This window comes from Lepisosteus oculatus, chromosome 15 (assembly GCF_040954835.1).
Source record: "Lepisosteus oculatus isolate fLepOcu1 chromosome 15, fLepOcu1.hap2, whole genome shotgun sequence".
Lineage (NCBI taxonomy): Eukaryota > Metazoa > Chordata > Actinopteri > Semionotiformes > Lepisosteidae > Lepisosteus > Lepisosteus oculatus.
The window spans coordinates 23,049,959-23,072,332 of record NC_090710.1 but is presented as its reverse complement, the minus strand read 5'-3'; the positions used below and the strand labels follow the sequence as shown (position 1 = coordinate 23,072,332).

Sequence of the window (22,374 nt, the reverse complement as noted above, 5' to 3'; positions counted from 1 at the left end):
AGGGAAAGAGGGAGAGTTTGCTTCTCATCCTGGAGCAGAGGCACTTATGAGCAAGTTTGGTCAAGCCTCTGGCCTCTTCTTGGCGTCCTCCTCTTATTGGTTTCCTCTTTCTGTCTGAGGGGCTTCATGGCCAGCAGTGCGTCTCTGTTCTGATTGGTCACTATTGGTGCTGCAACCAACACCCATGGAATTTGACCAGTTAGTATGTTTTTGTTTTAATTTTCTGTCTCTCCTGAATTGCAGGAGCACTCTCCACGAAGAAGAATCATTAAGATCAGCCAGACTAAATATTCCTTTGCCTGCCGTTACATAAGGGAATGCCAGATGGTGGATTACACAATGTAAGTAATTTCTAGTTTTTTTTGATGGTCCATTTTTTGTGGTTATTTTTAATTTCATTCTGTTGAACACTAACATAAGGTTGAGCCTTGGGGATTTTACCATGAAGACCCAACTATGCTGAAACTATGCTGTGTTTTTGGTATAAGACAGGTGTTTGCATTAGTGCTATTAGCTGTACTCTGAATAATAGTTAATACCACAGTGCCAATCTTTATTGAATCTACTGTGGTTTATTTGTTCATGATTTTAACTTTATGTGTCAAGTAAAATAGTACAGGTTTGGAGAAAAATATAAAACTTTGCTTGTTTGCTGTTGATGTACGGTAGTTTCTGATTTTCTTTGCGTGTATAGCACTTTTGACATTATCTATATCTGCATGGCTTTTTTTCTGAAATGGAAAAAGAAACTGGGAGTGGCACAGTGGTGCAGTGGTTAGCGTTGCTGTCTCGCAGCGTTGGGGCCTTGGGTCCAATTCCAGACTGCTATCTCATGGAGCTTGTATCTTCTCCCAGTGTTTGTGTGGATTTTTTCCTGTTGCTTCAGTTTTCTCCCACAGTTCAGAGACACACTGGTAGGTTAATTGGCCTCTGCCTTTTTGTGAGAGACAGCTCAATAAATGATTAGACTCATCTCTGTTGCATGTTTGTCATTTGTGTTTTAAACACTACAGTGTTTGTCATTTTCATTTCTAGTCCAAGTGTGCAGTTTGTGAAACCAGTTCCTAAAGTCTCGTCCCAGCGCAGGAAATCAGGCAGTGTGTCATCACCAGAAGAGGAAACAATTAACACAGAGCATAAGAGGAAGGATAAGCTGAAAAATAAGCACAGTGGGAGACCATCAGACAAGAATGACATTTCTGACAGTGACATGACCCAGGAGGAGGACCAGAAAAGCTCATCAAGTGATGAAGGTGGCAATCAGTTTAGTAGTCTTAGGGATGTCAAATAATTTGCAAAAAAATGCTAAAAAGGCTAAAATTATGATTTTGCTTTGCTCTTCTGTATAAATCATTTCACCTTCTATGTCCTTTTTTCTCCCTTTGATCCACAAGGTTTGTTGTCATGATAAAGTAATAACTATTCTAACATTACCTCTCAGGTTCTCAAAACTGAATTTCTCAGAATTACACAATGCCATTGCATTTTTGGACAGCTCATAAGTATTTGTTAAACTAAAATTATCTTCCCCTTTCCTAAAGTAACTTAAAATTTAAAGCTGACAGAACTGAAAGAATATTTGAATTATGTCTTTGTTCCTCAAAGCCATCCTGCGCTTTTCTACTGGGTACATGTTTATGTTCTTTAATTTAAATTAATTTTTCTTCTTGTGGCACGTCCTTGGCTCAGATTTGATACAAGCAGGAAGCAATTTCAACATTTGAATTTAATTTAACACCTGTGTTGAGGAGAGCAACAGGCTGGCTGTGCTAATTGTTTTGTTTACCTTCTGGCCTCCTTGTTTACAATAATTTGTTGCTTCTCTGCATCCAGCGTTGCATTTGAGTTGTTCTTCAGTCAGCATTTAGATGCACAAAGAGAATGAGAATGAAAATGAAGGAATTCTCAGGGTCAAAGCAACCTTTTTTATTTTTCCATCTCCTTTGAAGTGTCCTCGGGATTAGCATATCATCACCCACCAGAACATTTCCATCTGTTGCTGCAGACTTCGCTTGCAAACAATTATTTTTCATCTTCTCTTCTTTGATCTTTCATAACTTTTCTCATTTATTTCTGGATAGATGTTCAGAATCATAAATTTGAACACAGGCAGCTTTGTGTTAATTTGGCTAGCATGAGCCACTCTAGGTCTCCCTTCTAGGTGTCTAGACTAGAGCAATGTTTGAAGACTAATACAATGACAAGAAAGATTGTTTTTATTGCCTGCATGGTTTAATAATTCTACATTATTATTTTTGCTATTGGTCTGATGCTTTTATGCAAGGTGTCTTACACATACTGTAATTATACAGTTTGAATTGAAATACTGTATTACAGGTACTTGTGAATAAAGTGTCATGCTTAATGCCATAGATGAGCTAGTATCTACACAGTGCTGGCCACACTTTGTATCTCTTGTCATTTAGAGCCAGCTACCATGGTAATTATTCGACAGTAGTCTTGTACGACCTGGAGGCAATTATCCACCTTGCTCACCTCAGGTGGTTCAGGAAATCATAAGCCATGATCTGGCAGTGGTTAGAAACTCTGTCGTAGATTTGGCTATGTTTCAAGCTTTGCCCCAAGTTACAAAGTTCTCTCTGTGTTTGCTTCCTGTATTCTGGACCCTGCTTCGCCCTGACTTCATTCACTGAATTCTCTTCTGGAGCTTTGTACTGTGTTGGTTTTGAACTTCACTTGTCCCTGTTTATGTAGCTGTAAACAGTGTGCCACTGTGCTGCTTACTCACACTGCTGTTTGCCTATATTTCTGTGCCTGCTCTTGGGTTCATTTTATGAAAATGTGTCACTGCTTCACCATCTTCAGCAGAAATATATTAGATTGAGAAGTACTAATTACAGGGGTCTATAAAATTGCATTATACAGATTAAATATGCTGAAAAGTGAAATAGTATTAAAGGTATAATATAAAACACCCACCAGATATTCTGTCATATGATGGTTAAAATATTGTGCAGTTCTGATATTTGCACAGAGTCTGAGAATGAGTATGAGCAGAGAAAAAGGAGAGAGGTTAGCCTGGTAAGATTCAGAAATCCAGTTTTGAAACAGCTGCAACAGAAACCAAAAACTGAGAATAATACTATAGCAGGGGCACGGAAACTGATCTAGATGATCAACAGTTATTAAAAATAAATAATTATAAACCCCTAACTGTAAAAGATATGCCAAGAATATATTTTACAATGGAGGAGGAAAAGAAGCAGGGAGGAAAGAGAACGACCGCCGGACAAGATGAGGTCTCCTTAAACAGTCCCATGAGCAAGAGGTGAGAAGGAGAGCTGAGAGGAGCATGGACGGTGCATGCCAAATCACCTTGAAATCACTCTAAAGAATGAGGGTTATGTGAAAAAAAAGAGAAGTCATAATTTAGAAAGTAAGCAGAAAGGTCACAGTATTATGGAGAAGAGTGCTGGAATCTGTTCTGAGGGGGTGCAGTTCTATATTGTGAACCTGAAACATTTTTACAGAGACAGAAGAGAGCAGATGACACACAGAAAGAGCAGGGTTGAAGATGGCCATTATCCAATTATCCAAGCTCATCCAAATGATGGAGGGAATATGTTTTTTACTAGTTCACAAACACAATTTGAAATATTTCTGAGAGCATATTTTTAGAACTGTATTTGTAAACTTTATAATGTTGTAAATCTGTCTCAGACCTTTTTATTGATCTCACAGGCAGGCAAAAGCCTGGAAATGAGCCACAGAGCAGCAGCTCTTATCTGTGCAGATCTCAGGAGAGGTCAGTTGATTTGCCGGCCTCACTGATGGGGACTCCATTCTCTAAAAGGCTGTCTACCCCCTTAGCCTCATATTGTTCTGAGAGATCAGAAGCTCAGGCTGCGAAACCATCTTCTACAAATTTGCTGGAGAGAACTGCAACTACCAATCAAAAACTAGAGGAGCTGGTTCAGGAGCTGCAGAAGGCTTTGACTGAACACAGATCACAGCAAGAGGTACAGTATGTGACAAGCAATATCTTCTCCATAAAAAATCTTTATCCTACTTTAAACGCAACTTTTCTGCAGTTGTTTTCCCCACCTCTTTACATTTCAGGAGTCTGCATGAAAATTTACCCTTACTTTATTGTTCAGAATATGTGAAGAAACTTTCATTTCTCAGAACTACTTTACCATACTTTGAATAATGGTACCGTTATCTGTGAACTTTAAAATGTAGTGAAAGACATTTCACATCTAAATGGTCCAATATTTTTATTCTCTTTTTAAACGTTTCGCATCAAACACTTTTTTTCCAATTTACATTTTTTCTTTCACTTTAAAAGGAAGAAAAAGTAAACATTTTTTACATAAACAGCATGGTACTATATTGTTTTTTTCTTGTAATCAGTACTTGAGATCCAGGTATTTTGTATTATCAAGTATAGCAGTCTTGGAAAATGAGAAACCACACTGTAATTCTGGTTTTGTAGTAGTAGTAGTAGTAGTAGTAGTAGTAGTAGTAGTAGTAGTAGTAGTAGTAGTAGTAAATAATAATAATAATAATAATAATAATAGCTTACACTTACATAGCACTTTCTATGCAGACTGCGCTCAAAGCACTAATGTATATTACCCATCTGTATGGTGCGAGGGCAGCCGAAGTGTGCCAGTACGCTCACCACATACCAGCTTTTAGTGGGGAGAAGAACAGAGTGATGAACTGATAGATGGGGATTTGTTAGGAGGCCATGATTGGGAAAGACCGGCAGGGGAATTTGGTCAGGACAGTGGGGTTAACACCACTCCTCTTTTTGAAATACTAACCTTCTGTTAGTTAATAAAGGCTTGCTCTATTGCGTAATTATTGTAATCCAATTCTACATCAACATATTTTCGCTAAATGACTTAATCTCTGTGCCAGTTGGGCCTTTGGTTTGCTGTTCATTACACAAGTTCTAGAATCAACTACTGGAAATATTGGTTAGTTCTGGCAATATTATTACTTTTGGATGTGACTGTGCGTTATCATTTATAATACTGTACAGTTGATCCTGATCGTTATAACGCTAAATGCGAATGTGTTTTTATATCCCTAATTGGAACAGGGGTTAGATGGTTTAGAGTTAGATATTGTAGAATCAGCAATGTACTGTAGCTAATCAGTCTAATTCTGTTTGTTTTATTCTACTGATTTTTTTTTTCTTGTAGCAAATTCAAAAGTGTGTTCAAGACCTTGCCAGCCTGAAGCTGCATGGAGAGTCTGATTTCCTTGCAGAGCAGAAACAATTAACAACTCAGCAGAGGGAGTTTCTGGAAGGGCTGGAGAAGCTGACTCATTACTCTCACAATGGAGCAAGTCAACAAAAGGGTAAGGAAGCACTGCGCTCCACTGCTGTGAAAATGAAGAACGGAGGCCGTTTCAGGATGCCAAGGCTGAGCACAACCTTAAAATTTGTCTTGAAATGGCTTGATGCCCAGTTAAAACCTTTGGGTTATCTTTGCCTAAAGGTCTGCAGTTCCTGTATTATTTATTAGTGAGGCTATCAAACAAGGTGGAATCAACATTTGTCATCTCAGTAAGATTTTATTTAGCATTCTGCATGTGTATTTTGCATGTCTTCCATTTATGTATGTACAGCTCCTGCAGAAAGTCTAGACCCCCGTGAATCTTTTTCACATTTGTCTGCGTCAGTACCTCAGCATTTCCTACATTCTAATGAGGGTTGTGTCCTCTCATACACACACTATACTGTACTTTACAGTTTTCAGGGGAAAAAACTATTTTATTGGTAAAAAGTATTTGATTAAAATACAAAACTGAAATATCATAACTGGATAAGTTTCCATCCAGCTGGGTTAATACTTGGTTGATGAACTGCAGTTAGTTTGCCAGATAGGTCCTTACCAACCTTGTTTATCTAAACTTGGCAATATGTGACCATGCTTCTTTGCAAAACTGTTCAAGCTCTGTCAGGTTTCTTAGAGAGCATTAAAGGACAACAATCTTGAAGTCTTCCCACAGCTTTCAGGATCTTTGATATTTTTATACCTGTCCCCAGAGATGTGCCTTTCCACAGTCCTTTAGAAAGCTCCTTGGTGCTGTAGGGGTTTTGTGAATTTACTAGCACTATATTTAGTTGTAACAGTAAATTGCGTGAGTTTACTTTGTCTTAGGAATCAATTGGCAAAGCAACAAGGAGTCATCACAAGGATTTACAACACATGGAATACATTTATTGATATATTGAAACAATGTGTACATAAAATATTCAAAATATTAAGCTGAGACAGAAAAGATATATAAAAATAGGTCTATTACGGTAGTATACTGTTGGTTATTCTAACTTCCTCATCAGTCTCATTAAGTTAATCAACATTGAGGCACACTTAAGTACCTATGGCTATAGAAAGAATTAAACTGATAATAATGTGTTAATATAACAATTTTATTCTCAAGAGGGTGAATACTGAATTATACTCATCAACAGCCGTGGATTTGTAACAGAAGGATGGGGAACAGTTGACTGGGTCCATCCCAGCTCTGTCCAATCCATGCTGTGCTGGCTCAATGCCACTCCAGTCCTGAGGCAGCTGGGAACGTCAGGGAGAGAGAGAGAGAGAAGGATCCCGCTATAGCCTCGCGTTGACAGTCCATTCCCTCAAATGGATTGTCCAGGTTAGCGTTGAGTCGAACTGGGACATGGTCTGTGCACAGGGAGGTAACTGCTCAGTCGGGGAGAATCACACAGAAATGCGTAGTGGCTGCTGTTGAATTATGCTCTGTTCGGGTATATCAACAAAAAGTCCAACCGTTTCTTTCTGGTGATCGAGCGCATGCACGGTGATAGCTAGGCTAGACCTCAGGCAGAATTCTGGTTTCATGTTCAGGCTCACCCTCTAACTTGGCGCTTGGGGAAAAAGTTCCAAGAAGTCCCAAAACTCATACAACAAGTGTAGCAGGTAAGTGGTTCTGTTGTCAGCTAAGTTGGTTCAGCGGAGAGAGGAGGCTGGCGGAATTAGAGGTGATGCACTGCTTTTTAAGTTGGTGATTGGTCAAGAAGCTACCAGGTGGAGTGGAGACCCAGGTCCCTGATTGGTTGTCATCTTACTGGATGATTGACCATGCCCTGTGATAATTTTCGGATTATCTCCAGACAAGCTAAATTAGGAGTGCTATTACAAGGGAGGTGGAAAAATTAAAATCCAGCAAAGCTATTTTAATTTTTCTAAAATGTTATTATTTTTTTATTTGGAAGTTTTAGGATATTCTTTGTAGATAAGAAACATTTCAGTTATTTTTAATTACAGGCTTTAAGGCAACAAAAGGTGAAAATTGTGAAAAGGGGGTGTAGAATTTGAATAGGCAACACACATAGTTTTTTTTTGCACTTTTTGACATCTGTTTTCAAGCAATACATCACTATATTTAGTTTCTGAAGTGCTCAGGTGAAAATCCAAATACTTATTTGCTCCTGAACACTTGAAGGCTTGTGATGAAAACATTACAGCAAAATGAACTTTTGGAAAAATGACACCCGCATTGGGCATTTCTCAATGACACAGAACCTGAATAATTACAATTGTTTCTTGGGAAGTCTAAAGAATATTAATCAACCTGTTAGCAAAATTTGAATTATAAAAAAGATTGTATGTAAAATTATTCAGAGAAACACTGTGTATAATTGATTAATTCCATGCTATTGTTTCAGGCAGAAATGCAGTTTATATTCCATACTCTGTTAATACTAAAGGAAGCTACCTTACAGATAACACTGATAACAAATCAATTTATATTAATAAACAATACTTTAGATGCATTCTTGTACAGTATTTTCGTACCATTCTGAATGTGTTTCTTATGATATGTTTCACAGCTTTCATTTTACTAAACAAATAATGTTGGTTCAATAAATATGAGCAAAGAAAGATTCTAGAATAAGTTCATACCTTTTGTTCTAAAGGGAACATGGAGTCAGACTTATAGAATTTAATGGGAATTGCCTACAACAAAGGAAACTGTAGGAAGGTTAAACTCTCTATAATTGCCAGCTGAAAGTCTGTAGATAGTCATAATACAACTACTCCATCATGAAAAACAGATACAGTTTGTTTTGTTATAAGCTTTAAACAAGGTTGTGATTAAGAGTGTCACTGCTGTTAGGGAAAGATAATCACAATGCAATTTAGAATGATGGAAAAGGATATAAATTACTGCTTTATATTTTAAAAAATGGTGTAGTACGTTGACAAGTAGCATGTTGGCGCAGTAGTTAGCATTGCTGCCTCACAGCTCTGGGGCCCCAGGTCCAAAGACATACTGGTAGGTTAACTTGCTTGTGTGAGTGTGTGCTTAAGTCTGAGTGTGCCCTGTGATGGACTGGCGTCCCATCCAGGGTGTATCCTACCTTGCGCCTGTTACTGGTTAGGACAGGCTCCAGCTCCCCATCAGTCCTGTATTGGGCAAAGCAGTTAGAAAATGAATGGATGCATAAACTGACAAACAGCCTTCTTCTCAGTTTGGGAAGTACAAGTTCATTTTAATCAATAACTTATATTTAATTAAAATTGGCTTGAATATACAAATTATTTTTTATAGTTGTTAGTTTGTGACTCCCTACGAAAACTCCTGGACCTAAAAATTATTTTTTTAGTCATTGATTATCTTTACCTGGCTATTTTTAAATTTGTTTTAGAGTGCAATGATAGACACTTTAGATACAGTTATACTTAATACTGAAAAAGTTCAGTATTAAAGTTCAGATATATATCCACTACTCCACAAAGAAATCAGTTAATAATTCATTTTCTTTTAAATAAATACAATTAATAAATAATGGAATTTCTCAGTCTTACTTGTTTTCTCATGTAGAATGGATTATTTAGTAGCAAGCGTTAATCTCAAAGATTATTGATATGTATTTTATTTAATACATTGTCCCTTTATGTAACCATTGCTGGTAGTATAATGTTCTTTCTCCTAATGCTAATGCATAATTTAATCACACACTTCTCTTTCAGCATCAAAGGTGAGGAACAGGTGATCCTCTTGTTTCTCTTGGTGTTTGTGACCTGACCTGATTAAAACACAAATCTCTAAAGTTCTGAGTTTAAGGTCTTATAATCCTTTGAATTTAGATGGTACTGCTCTGGTGTAAATCATTGTTTCAGACACCTATTAAAAACAGAATAATCCGCTGTGACAGTTTCTGTCAGCAAGAAAGAGATTCAGCCAGTTTCCTCTATACGTACGTATTTAAAAGTGTAGATGATAATGGATGACCCATGGGTTTATCCGAGCAAAATAATTAGTACTTGCCTGTTGGTGCTTGTCTGCAGAGGCTTTTAATTGATCCCAGTGCATCTAGACTTAGTGAAAAGAAAATTGTGGTATGGAAAGCAGATTTATGTTATACTTGGACAGAAAAAAATATGTTTCATACTACATAATTTTAATTTCATTGCATTGCTTTAATCATCAAAGGAGACAGTTTGCTTTCTGAGCTTCAAGATTTGCCTAAAGCTACATGGTGCTGTGTGAATAGTGGCTTGAAAGCAGTAATGATTACTGTTCATTCAGTTCTTCATTTTATTTTACTATTAAAAATTTAAATTAAAGTTAAAATGTTAAATCTGAATGTCCCTCTAAATATAAAAACCCTATGAGTCTCAGAGTCAATTTTTTTGTTTTTACTAAAAATAATTTAAAAACATTCATGTTTTTATCAATGATTGATTTATCGCTGTGTTTGTATTTGATTTATCACCTTACTTATAGCATTTGCATGAAACATACCTGTACTCCATGCTATACCATTAAATTTGGATTGATCAAAACCCAAATTATTCAAAAGCTGGAGATCACATCAAATTTTTCCTTTATTATGCTTCCATATGATAATGCACGATTTGCATTTTAACTACAGAAGAGCAGACATACATATATATTCTGTATTACCCTGCCAAGGAAAGAGCTTTTTTAAAGTATTGGGAGTGCCTATTTAGTAAAGTACTGTAGCAATGTAGTCTGTTTCTCATGCACTGATAAACCTGTTTACTGCCAGAATACTGAAGGCAGATAAGATGTGTTTGAAGGGATGCTGGGTGAAAGTGTGCTGGGACTCTGGGATAGACTGCTGACTGCTTCTGACTGCTGAGAGGACCGAACTGCAATTCATACCTTACTTTGCATTGCCTTTCTTAGAAACCTCTTCTATGTGGCAGCTGTTATGCCACTTACATTTAGCATCCAAATGGCATCAAAAGATTAGTAACAATCTCATTGCAGCTGCTAATCCCTAGCTAAGAGACGCAGTGAATCCAGAAGCTTGCTTGGTCACAAATCCAGATACTGTTTGAGTGCTTGGTGAATAATTAACAATCAGGAGAACAAGAGACATGCGAAAAAAGGCGGCCACAAAGCCCTGGAAAGTAGCCCTACAAGGCCACATGGGTGTTATTATAATCAGACGAGCTCCATAAACTGTTGAAGGGTGTTGAACCCAAGGCCCAGTACTGCACAGCAGCAACGCTGATCCCTGTGTGACCATGCTACCCAAGTGTACATTCATCACTAAATTATTTTGATATTTGCAGGAGGATGAGGCTAGGTACTAGCCTATTGTCCTTGGGATCAGTGGAGACTAAAGTGATCAACAGTGGACATACTCTATTCAATATTGTGGTGTGCTTTATAGAACCGTGTATGAATTTAAATTAATTAAGTTAATTAAATATATATATTTTCTTTCCCTGTCAGACTGTATTGCAGATCTTTTATTTTCTAGATTTGAGAGACATCTCATTAGAATAAGAAAAAGGATTTTCAAACATGAACATTTTACTTGCTTAAAGTCACTGCCATTTGAAAATAGTGGAAAACATATATGAATTTCTTAGGAAAGTCATACCCCCCTTTATTGATGGAGAAAAGCCACATCTACTTGAAAAATAATGCTTTCTCATGTTTTATTTATAGCCTATTACCACAAATGCTTATTTGAGAATTTGTGTGCCAAGTGTTGTACTTTTATAAGCTTTAAATTAAAGCTTTACAGTCGGTACGTATTTTCAACTCTGATCCAAGAAAAGGGATTAGGAGGCTCAAAGAAAAGATGAGTTTTAATCTGTGATTAGCAACATTGGGCTGCAGATTGTTAAAAGGATTTCCCAGGTCTCTTTAGGCTGGCCTGGGGCTGACAGTTACTGTGGTGACAATGCGTGAACAAGTAAAACTCCATGTAATGAGTCCTCAGTGCAATGGACAGAACTGCATGTTTTGCACTTATTAACAAATGTGAAATACGGGCAGTTCTAAAGTTCATACTCATACTCTTCTTTTTCAATGTTTAATATGTAAATATTTTCAGTGATTGTGCATAGCATGGCCAATATTGTAATTAATGTGCCCTTTACCCAAATATTGTTAATTGCAGACCAGATTAATTAACAATGAAAATGCTTCTAGATATATACAAATCATTGCTGACAACATATTTTCATTTCAAAACATTTGATGAATTTAATAATTGCCACCCATTTACATCACAAATATCCTGAATAATTTTAAGTGTTTTATATTTTCAAGCTTGTACAGTAGCAACAATGACTAATGACTGAGTTTTGAATCACTGTGAATCACTGTGATTTACTGTATTAGGGGGGATAAGGATGGTTTGACGCACTGTTAAAACACTGATTAATAACCTCTGAGTTCTCCTGTTATGTAACTAAAAATCTTCTGTGAGATCCTCTAAAGATATTCTGTGGGACTTGAAAATGATCACCTGCACTTCGTCGAGAAGCCATTAAGTTCAGATGAGGACTGAAGGTTCACATAATCCTTGAATTTATTCAGGGACATGCCTAGCTTGTTAATAGATCCTGAGCAGTGACTGCAAGACACATGATGATCAAAAGTCTTTGTGTTTATTTTTAAACTTCAGGTTTAAAAAGGCACAACGTTGCTTTATTTAGACTATGCAGACACAACTAAGATGTCGGTACATGAGGAAATACAGTGTGGTGTCAATACAAAGAAAACATTTCAGTAGTGTTTGAAGCATGTTATACCAGTTGATTGGATTTATAAAGTTCTTATTAGGAGTCTAAATGTTGCACTTAAATAATGCATTAATTAACCAGTTTCTTTGGTCAACTAACATCGAGACCACCAAAAATGCTTTTTAAAAAACAATATATATTTTGGTTTTGTTATTGATTAAATGTTTTAGCATCATTTTGAGTACTGAATCATTCATGATTGACTGTAGTGTGACTGGGACTTTGATTAGACACAGGTGATGAGGTGATGTACAGTAAGTCCGCTGGTGAAAGTCATAAAAGGAAAATCCCATCCCAAATCTCAAATCTGCCTATCAAAACAACAGTGCTTTCATGACAGCAGCATGTTGGAGGTGTGAGGATGTGTAAGGATCCTATGGGAACATTGATTAATTCACATGACTGAACAAGGCTCCTCTAACAATCAAGCATCCCATACGGATTATCTAAATAGTATACGCTTGTATGCTTCAAACATAATTCTAGTTCAGAAACAAAAAAAACATTGTTTTATAGAATACATTAAATGTAATCCCAGATTTACACTTGGTCATACAGACTGGATGCTGATCATCAGTTCGCGTTCAGCAGAGACTGGACAAAGAGGAACCTGTCATAGAATGAGACTGGCACTCACCAATCATTGTTTTGGCACTTCAGGCTTCACAAGAAATGAAGTCAATACAATAAAGGAAATAAGCTCTATTGCTTTAAATGGGTACTTACTGTAATTATACAGTAAGATTTCACACACACATGGTAGTGCTGTTTTTTTAACAGCCCTGTTCATCTCTTAATCCAGTTGACCTTATTCACTTGGACTCATATTTTTTTATCGTCACATTCCATTCTGGATAGTTTTGAATATAAGGACAATATACTTCTGAATATAGAGTATAGGGTCTGAAGGGCCTAGAGCAATTCTGTCTAGAATTTATAACCTCCACTCCCTTTGAGATGTTCCAGAAGCTCATAGCATTGTAATCTGGGCCAGAGGAGGTTTTATTTACTGGAATTATTTCAGACAACTATGACTTTAGTCTTATGTTGCAGTATGACATTTCTGAATGCTTTCAACAGAACATAATTCATAATTTTCTTTCATGTTTTTGTTCCTATTTCATCTGGGGTGCAACTAAAGCTGGAAGGTACTGAATACATCCTCAAAGGAAACTTCTAAGGAATTGGCAATAACCATCTCATATGCACTACTAGATAATGTAATTTTGATCACATCATATGAAATTCCATTATATTCAAAAAAGGATTTATAAAGTATATTACATAAGCCTGTTATGTGTGCATGAAGTTTCAATACAGAATAATGACTGCAGCAAATAGCAGGAAACAGTATATAATTATATATACACATAGAAAACTTGTATAACAAATAACATGAAGTGCAAATATGACATACTATTTTTTATATCCATGATCTGACAGGTTTTTAGGAGATAACTGGGTTTAATTTCTGTTTGTCAGGTACACTGCATTTATGGCTCCTTCTCCCATAAATCAACCTCTATAGGGGCCAAGAATATAATTTCTTCCTCTGTCCCATCAGCATGAATGGAGCCTGCCTTTGCAGAAAACATTGCTCTTCTGTCACGCAATGCACAGCTAGACCTCCATATTCTGTTAAAAGACTAGTTTTATGAATCATTATTTACATCAGACAATAACCCAAGTGATATAGTTCATAGCCCTTTTTATGTGTTTTCTTTTAATTTATTCAAACTACTCTCAGTAGTTTGGATGAATTCCATTCCATCTGGAGAAGGCATCATTGTGTAACAATGTATACTTTAGATCACCTTTCTCTTGCCCTTAAAATAATCTCCTGCATCTTGTACTGTACATCAATAAAGTGCTGGATGTAAATTATTAAAGGGCCTGGAATAACACCATGCGCTCTATGTGCGTTTTTGAAATGTCACATGCGATAGCTTCTTTCTGCACTTGCGTTAATCTAAATGACGTTATTACCAGAAAAAAAGATAAAAATACAGGCAACTTTGCTCGATAAAACATTACTAAAAGTTAGTGTACTTTATTAAGCCTCTTATGCGATATCAAGCCATTAATATTTGCTTCCACTTTACACGGTAATTAGCTGTGCATTCCACAGTACAGTACCATGAGAGAGTCCAATCTCTTTGAGATCAGCCAGAAGTGATTGGTGCAATGTGATTTTATGCTGTCCTCTCTTAATCTGTGCTCACCTTAAATCATTCTTTCATTCTCATCACATGCCCGAGCCACTCCTGTCTGTGTTGTCTTATCTCATCAAATAGAGATCTTAGTAAGTGATTTTATTAAGCCAGAAAACATGATTACTTTTCCTAAGGTGTACTGTACAGTATGTTCTAGAAGGTGGAACTCAGGAAAACACCCCTGGGCCCAGAGAAACTTGAGCCAAAACAAAATTGTAGTATAATTTCATTATTCATTTTATGTCCAGAAATGCTTGATGTTCAAAGATTATTCAACAAAAGCAGAGTATTTTCTTCTGCTTTAACTCAGTTATGTCCCTGGATTTGTGAAACAGTGGGATCACTCATTTTGAAACTGGCATCTAGTATATTCTCAAATTAGTGTCATTACGTGTGGAGATTTTGTCAAAGAGTGAACTGCTAAAGGACTCCGTGGCTCTTAATCCAGTTTATTTTGCTGTCAGGTTTTGTTATGTAAAGTGCCTGTTATGAGCATAGTTGCTGATTTGCACTGTGATGTACTATGGCACGAAAAACAGTAGCTCCAAATTAGTTGCTTCAGATTTCTGTACTAATTACAGTATGGTTTCAGTGATGAATCTGAACATTTCAATATTTGTATTCAGTATAAGTACAAATGTACTCCTTTAATAGATTACATGGGTGAAGATGTGCCTTTAACTTCATGAGTCTGCTGTCTATGGCAACTTGTAGTGATATTGTTGCACAGTAGTGAGAGACCAGAACTCTTTTTGTAATATTTCATAGATAAGAATGACCAATTTAACACCACGTCTGGATACTCACTCTCTTGTGTGGCATGCCTCTCTCTTTTTTTTCTTTATCATGCATTGGTGTGTCTCTATAGCACCTAAAAAAAACAAATTCTTTTTTTATAAAAGCTACCTGTACATTATTAATGTACAGTCCGTACCATCTTAAGTAGTATGGAGGAGAAGACACAGAACATTTGAAGCTGTTGTTTTTTAGATTATTTGAAATTATGCACTTTTTAGTTCTTTTCTCTTGTTTTTAAAATATGACATAATATTTTTCTTTTTTCCTGATCACTGAAAGGTGAGGCTGTGGCTGACATTCCTGAGTATGTGAACAGTGCCAGACTCAAACTACCCAAATTGAGTCCAGGACAAGAAGTCCTTGCCCGTTGGTCTCACGATGGCTGGTATTATCGCAGTAAGTCGATGCTGATGGTAGAAAAAATGGAATTTCTAAATATATGAGTGCAAGAGAGGATATTTATACAAAGCATTAATACCATGTGATTTTAACCATTGTGAAGCAATGCCCAAATTCTCACAACAATTAAAGTTACAATAATAAAGGTACTAAAAAATCTTCTTTGACAGGTTCAGTCATCCACTCCTGTGGAGACCAGAGCTACTTCCTGCAAAACAAAGAGGGAGAGTTGGAGAGAATCTGGAGAGAAGATATCATTACAGATGGTCAGGACTCTGAAAATGTAATAAAGGTAAAGGAGACTTAGTCACCATGTACATAGATATGCCAGAACTTGAAATGATAAACATACAGTAATTCTATAATTTATATTTTGTTTATGACCATACCTTTGAATATTTCTATAGTCCATCTATGACTATAAATGTATTTATATTTAGATTTGTGATGTGACTGAATTTAGAACCTAAATTAGTTAGTGTGATTGATCGAGTAATATTCCTTTTTAATGATATAATGTATTGATATACTGTACATATTGATAGACAGTCAGGAACGTATAACATCATATTCACTACACTACACTATTCTTACTGTAAATACCTTTGAGGCAATATAATGAATTTCATTAGCCAGCATTATACGTACAGTACTTACGTTTGTTCGTACAAGATGGTCTAAATGAGAATACATCCCCACTTCCTTTAGAAGGATAAGGATGTTTGATTTGAGATACCAATAAAGCATCTTTGTGAAGAAAGATGACAGTAAAATACTCTATCAATGCCCAGAGCCTACCATAAGTGATACGTACAAATAGTCATATAAAGAAACATATATTCATTACATGGAACTTCCCCCAAAACAGGAATCCATTTATTTTTCGAAAGCATAAATAAGGAAGCAATCCAAAATACCCAAGCACTAAGAAATGCAAAAGATTAAGGAGATCAGCAATCTTTAATTAATTATTTAAATTTTTCTTTTTTTGAATTTGTTTTTCACCCATTTTTCATTTACTGTCATTTTCATTATCTTGATACTAAAAAATATTTTGTACAAAACATATTAGTTCACACATTGAGGAATTTAGAAAGGTTTTCCAATTATAAAAAAAATTAAATGGATTCTTATGGTCCTTGAATTGATAAGTTATTAACAGCCAAAGGAATGTGTTAAATGGCCTCATCTAATTTGGAATATTCTTGTTATATGCTTCTCAGTTTGCATATGTTGTTAATTAGGAAGTGTTTTAACAACATTTTATGCTTTTTAACACATGCTAAAAAATACAAAAAAAAGTAAGCAATGAAAATAATTGAAACCATATCATTTTTTCAAGATCTTCAATTGCTTTTTTACAGGACAGAAATGTACTTTATATATAGTATTTTTTATATATAACATTTTTTGACTATATTTGTTTCTAAGATGTCCCACAGGTGTGGATTTTGTAAACTTCAAAAACATTTTTGTTTCCAACAAACTGTGACAGCCTAATGTACTGTATGTTATAACAACTGTGTAACCCTAAGCTCTTGATTGTAAAAATACTATATGCTGTACTTACTTCCAGATAGAAGATCCTGTAATTGCTGTCCATCCTCTGTATCCTGAGTGTTTTTGCCCTGGAGTGGTAATAAAGGTGATGGCTGACTTGAAGCTGGAGGTGAGATTCAACTGATGATTTCATCATTTACTAGAGCAATGTGAGTGCTAGTAGCCTGATTTCATTATTTGTTGTGACCTTAAATTTTAAACGTGTTGATGAATAAATCACAAACCTTACATTGGAGCATTCCAAAGAGAGCAGTCTCACTATGGCCAGTGTATGTGGTCTTGAGACAATGACTTCTGTCCAGCAATCAGCTACTGAACTCTGATGTATACATCAAATTTTGCATTCCATCTTTAAAGATTTAATAGCTGTCGAAGAGGCCAAAGGTTACAGAGTCGTGGCTTCTTTCTTTGATGTTTGGGGAGCTGAAGATGGAACTGTCCATTCCAAAGAATTGAACATACATTTAATTATTAATTCAGAAACAAATGCAACAATTTCAGTTTGTTCTAATGGCCTAGACGTTTATGATGTATCTATGCATTTATCTATACATATCACCCACTAATAGCTTTAAATTAGATTTGAAATGTTTAGTTGGTGAGCAACTTGGAATAGGTTTTGCTCAGCCTGCTGTGGGAGATTAGCCTAAGGAAATAAAGGCCTGGACATAAGGACAGTCAGAAGGCTATTGGAACCCAGAATGGAGATCTCATCCCACATTCCTAGGGAGTCTCTCTTCCAGATGAGCATCTTGGATTTCCTCTTTGCTATTCTGTTATTTTCACTGAAATCTAAATGTGAGGGATATTTCAGAAGTGGACCCGACAAAGTTAAATCTGCATCTGTCCCTTTGTTTTCCTTTTGTGTAGGTCAGATATTATGATGGAACCGAAGGCCTGGTCAACAGAGAGCAGACATATTTGATTCCTGCACAGAAGTTTGAGCAGGATGTGGCCTACATGTTGGAGTGTGAAGAACGATGGGTGGGGGAACCAGTAGTTGCAAGGGATGATGCAACTGGAACCTATCATCTTGGTAAATCTGTTTTATAGAGCAAAATAGTTTTGTACAATTACAAGGTTTCCAAATCCAATTAAAAATGATATTCTGGAAATGCTAAATTGAAAAAATAGCATTACTTTAGCTCAGGACAGTTTGACAGTGTATTAAAGAAATGGTGACACTTAAGTGGAAATAGTACATCACAGTCTTTACAGGGAAATAGGGATATGCTACTACCACCTATCTTCCTAATATATAAAAGTGATATAGATTCTGGTATAGTTGGTAAACTTATCAAGTTTGTACATGATACCAAAATAGGTGGATTAGCAAACAGCTTTAGAAGCAACAATGGAAAGATTTAGAAAAATTCAGTATTGGGAAAACAATTGTCAGCTGATATTGAATGTAAGTGCAGAGTGTTACATGCAGGTAGTAAAAGCTTAAATCATAGAAATAAGATGGGGAAACACCACCTATGTACTTTGTAAAAATGTCTGATTGTAATATGTTTATGTTGTGACGTTGCTTACATATTCTCGACAAAGTGGTGAAGCAACAATACAGGTGAAAAGAAATAATGTAAGGATACAGTATATTTACACTGTACACATGAAAATCTGAACTCACATATAATCAAGTCCACAAAAGACATAAGTAACCCTCCATGAAAGTTAATTAAAGTACTAGGGCATTTTCTTTAAGTTAATTAAAATAACATTGATCAAGTAAAATAAATAACAGTAATCTCAAACTAATAGTTATCAGCTAAAATCTGCACTCTGCATCTGTGATTATTACATTCCACAATATTTACTGAGCATGTAAAGTCATCTTTAGCCTGTCATGGCCCATGCTACCAGCACTTAACTGGGAGTGTACATTACAAGACCAAGTTGAGATGCTGTTGCTGGGTTGTGGGTACTTGGTCAGGCAGCTGGGAGAGACTTACTCACTGGCTTGATTCTACAATGCACTAGTAAGACCTTAATTAAATTGCTGTGTACAGATTGCTGAGTACAATTATGGTAAAAGAGGTTTCTGCTTTGGAATCAGTCCACATAAGACTGACCACCAGATATGATCAGAACATCAATGTCAAGGAATGTCTCTGACTCTGTCTGGCTAAAAGAACAAGCTATTTCAAGTAATGAAGAGAGAAATCATTCAGAATTCTCAAAGGCATTTACTGTATATAGCCAATCCAACAGACAACAAACCTGGAAACACAAACGAAAGGACACACTATGGGAAAGTGAAAACTATTAAACGAAGAGTGAAAATAAGGGGGATGTTTTATATAAAAGATTGTGGGAATCTGGAGCTGAGCTACCCAGCCTAATTGTTGAAACTTAGATCCTTTCTTCTAGAAACAAAATGAGCTAGATAGCTGAATTGGGTTCTATTAACTTAAACCTTTTTTTATAATTCTAGGATTCTAGAATTCTTTATTGTTTATGATACTCACCTGATATTCGAATCTTGACATGAAATTATTTATTTTAAAATGTTATGTCTCTCCTTAATAGCTGAGGTGCAGCAGCGAGTGGGAGATGGAAAGCACTATGTGGTTTGCTGGGCAGATGGCACAAGCACAGTGCAAAGAAAATCTTTCATCTTCGGAAAGTTTAGCCGCTCTTGCAAACTGGCAGAGGGTGACTTTGTGTTAACCCTAGCAGACCCCGTCTCACTGATCTTCCTACCTGGTGTTATTCAAGGGTTCATTGGCACTAACCTGGATGTTCAATTCATCAATGGAAAACGGTAAATCTATAAGATCTACAGTGCTTCAAAATATGACTTTAAGGATTTAAAAGTCCATCTTTAAGTGTTTATATTTTATTTATCAGTTATTTTGCTGTTGTTTTTATCTCTAGTGAATAACAGATTATAACAAGCCCCTAAAAAAAGCACAAATGAGTAAAAGTATTAACTCCTTGTTCTTCTTTGCCATAGAATTAAGAGTGAAAAAGTTATTATAAAGATTTTCTTTTACAGCAGACTATCTTGCCATCTGCTTCAATTTACAATGCTACAGCTTTGAGCATGTTTCTGTGCTGGAATAACAAAGTGACAAATGAGTGTAGTTATTGAACTGGAACTGTGTAATAGGTGGTGGTTGATTGAGAAAGTGATATTTGTTATTGTTTTTTTTTGTCTTGACAGCTGTCAGCATGTGGAAACCCATCACTGCTTTTGGCTCTCAGAGGAACAGTTTAATATAGAAGTACAAATGTATAATAACAAGTATTTGAAGCACCAACGTGTACAGGAGAATGAGGAAAATGAGAGTGTGGATGAATTGGCAGAGTCTGTTTACTCTCCTGACTCAAGTACTTCCAGTCACTAAATGTGCCACTTGATTGCTCAAGGAACACAGCACAATTGAAAATTCACCAAGTATGAGGCTTTCTAAATGATAGTAAGCAACAAAAGACAACAAAACTGAGCTGTACGCTATTAGAGGATGGCTGGGTATACCAATATCTCTGTACAGAAAACCAATTAAATAACATTGATCCAATTATCCCACTGGGACAGACATACTGTATACAGTAGCAAATACTGACTACAATTCTTACCTCTCAAGATTTTTAGAAGCTTTACATATGTTTCAATTTATTTCAGTTTGGGCTCATTATGCAGGAGTTATTAATGGATATGAGCAATGCTGAAGTGCAAAAAGCACCAATCGGGTTTATGTGCCTTTATCATGAATGAGAACCCCTTGCCTGAGTGAGTAAGTACTAAACATAGAAGCCATGCAAGCTCCACTCTGTCTTAGTATAAAAAACAGTTTTTTTACATGTTTTGCTTAATTTTCATTAAGTCTTCAGGATGTAAACTAGAAAAAAATCAAATAAATCTTTAGCTTTCACCTCTCTAGGCCACTGCACACAGAAATTGATCAAACAATGAAGGGCCTGACAATCAAATTGTTCAAAACAGAACAATAGTTATGCTGATTCATACTGGCAACAGTATCATTTTATCAGTCTTCCCAGGTTTCTTTCGAACCATATCTACTCCGAACACGCCCTCCCCCCAGCTGTCTCGTACATCGTAGTCAAACAATTTGAGCTAAAACGCAGCTTTTAACTGACTTGAAAAAGCACCGAAAAATTCAAAAATCCTTGACAAGTTGCTATGCTTACCTAGATCCCCACGGTTTGAATATCAATCTATTCAAATATGCAAGTAAGCCCGTCTTTCCTTAAGTAACTTAAGTATCCATCAAGCACGTAATCTATCTCATACATATTCAGACACAATATTTTGCCAGTAAATAGGGTAATGTGGCAGCTTGCAGAATAACACTCAGCATTTAGTGTCTCATCAATAATCATTATAAACAGCGATGACATCTTAGCTGTAAGTCAGATTGCCTTTTTAGTGTTTTTTGTTTCATTTTTTCCCCATTTTTGATTTTTGAACTTCTGTTTTTTTACTCTGATTTTAAGGATTCTGATTTACATCTACTTCTAACATTATACATGCATTAATTTAAAATTCATTGGAAACAACACTATTTGAGAGCATTGCTCTTCTTTTATATCAATTTTTAAAAATCCGTGGCTTGTTTAATTGAATTCAAATGTAAAGTAACAGCTCAAAATATTTGTTAAATTGATGTACAATACTGTTAGATTGTACTGTAGAATTGTTGAGGGGTTGTGATTCTTTGGGTCAAAATTAAAACAACATTTATTTTGATTAAAAATACTGTTGCTGGTAACAATTTGATTACGTTTAAAATATGTTTAGTATTCAGCAAATTACAACTGAGTGTACTGATAATTGTAAAAAAAACTTTTTATAAGCACTTTAAAGAAAAATATTTGCATTTGTGCCTGCTGACGGGTTGAATTTTTGAATAAGACAATGGAGTACAAATATTGAATTGTATAGTGAAACACATTACATAACCAAACACAATAAATTATACCTTTTAAATACTTTTTGAAGCTTTTTATAGTTCTCATTCTGTGTATTTTAAGAGATTTAACAGGAAAACAGAATGTAAGAAGTGTAGAAAGTAAATCAAGGGATGTTATGTTTAAATAATAAAATATACAAGAAGATCTCATTAGGTACAGTATACTGTGTACAATTGTGGTCACCACATAGAATCAGCCCAGTGAAGAGTGAGCAGATATATCCATAAGATGAAAAGTGTCTTACTCTGACAATCTAAAAAAAATCAAACGTTTTTTTTTAATCATTGAGTGAGAATATTATATAGGGACCAGATTCAAGTATTCAAAATCCTCAAAGGCACTGACAAAGTCAACCAGAATCAACCAGAGGACAAGTGGAAACTTCGGGAAATGCAATTAAACTGGGGAACAAGAGGCAGCTCTTTACACACAGGGTT

At 35.8% G+C, this 22,374-nt stretch overlaps 1 protein-coding gene across 3 annotated transcripts in view; it reads left to right on the top strand.

The window, feature by feature from the left end:
• LOC102695554 (von Willebrand factor A domain-containing protein 3B) overlaps positions 1-21,955 on the top strand; it is a 54,527-nt gene extending 32,572 nt beyond the window's left edge. For 2 of the 3 annotated variants that reach the window (XM_015364014.2, XM_069179040.1), the window contains 10 exons: positions 244-341; positions 1,036-1,253; positions 3,703-3,980; positions 5,175-5,334; positions 15,317-15,433; positions 15,607-15,728; positions 17,013-17,105; positions 17,867-18,032; positions 19,529-19,763; positions 20,166-21,955. In XM_015364014.2, coding sequence (XP_015219500.2) covers positions 244-341; positions 1,036-1,253; positions 3,703-3,980; positions 5,175-5,334; positions 15,317-15,433; positions 15,607-15,728; positions 17,013-17,105; positions 17,867-18,032; positions 19,529-19,763; positions 20,166-20,349 — 1,671 coding nt within the window. In that variant the 3' untranslated portion in view covers positions 20,350-21,955. Of the gene's footprint in view, positions 1-243; positions 342-1,035; positions 1,254-3,702; positions 3,981-5,174; positions 5,335-15,316; positions 15,434-15,606; positions 15,729-17,012; positions 17,146-17,866; positions 18,033-19,528; positions 19,764-20,165 lie in introns of those variants that run through there. The other variant, XM_015364018.2, reaches the window with a different exon arrangement.
• The last annotated feature ends 419 nt before the right edge of the window (positions 21,956-22,374 follow it).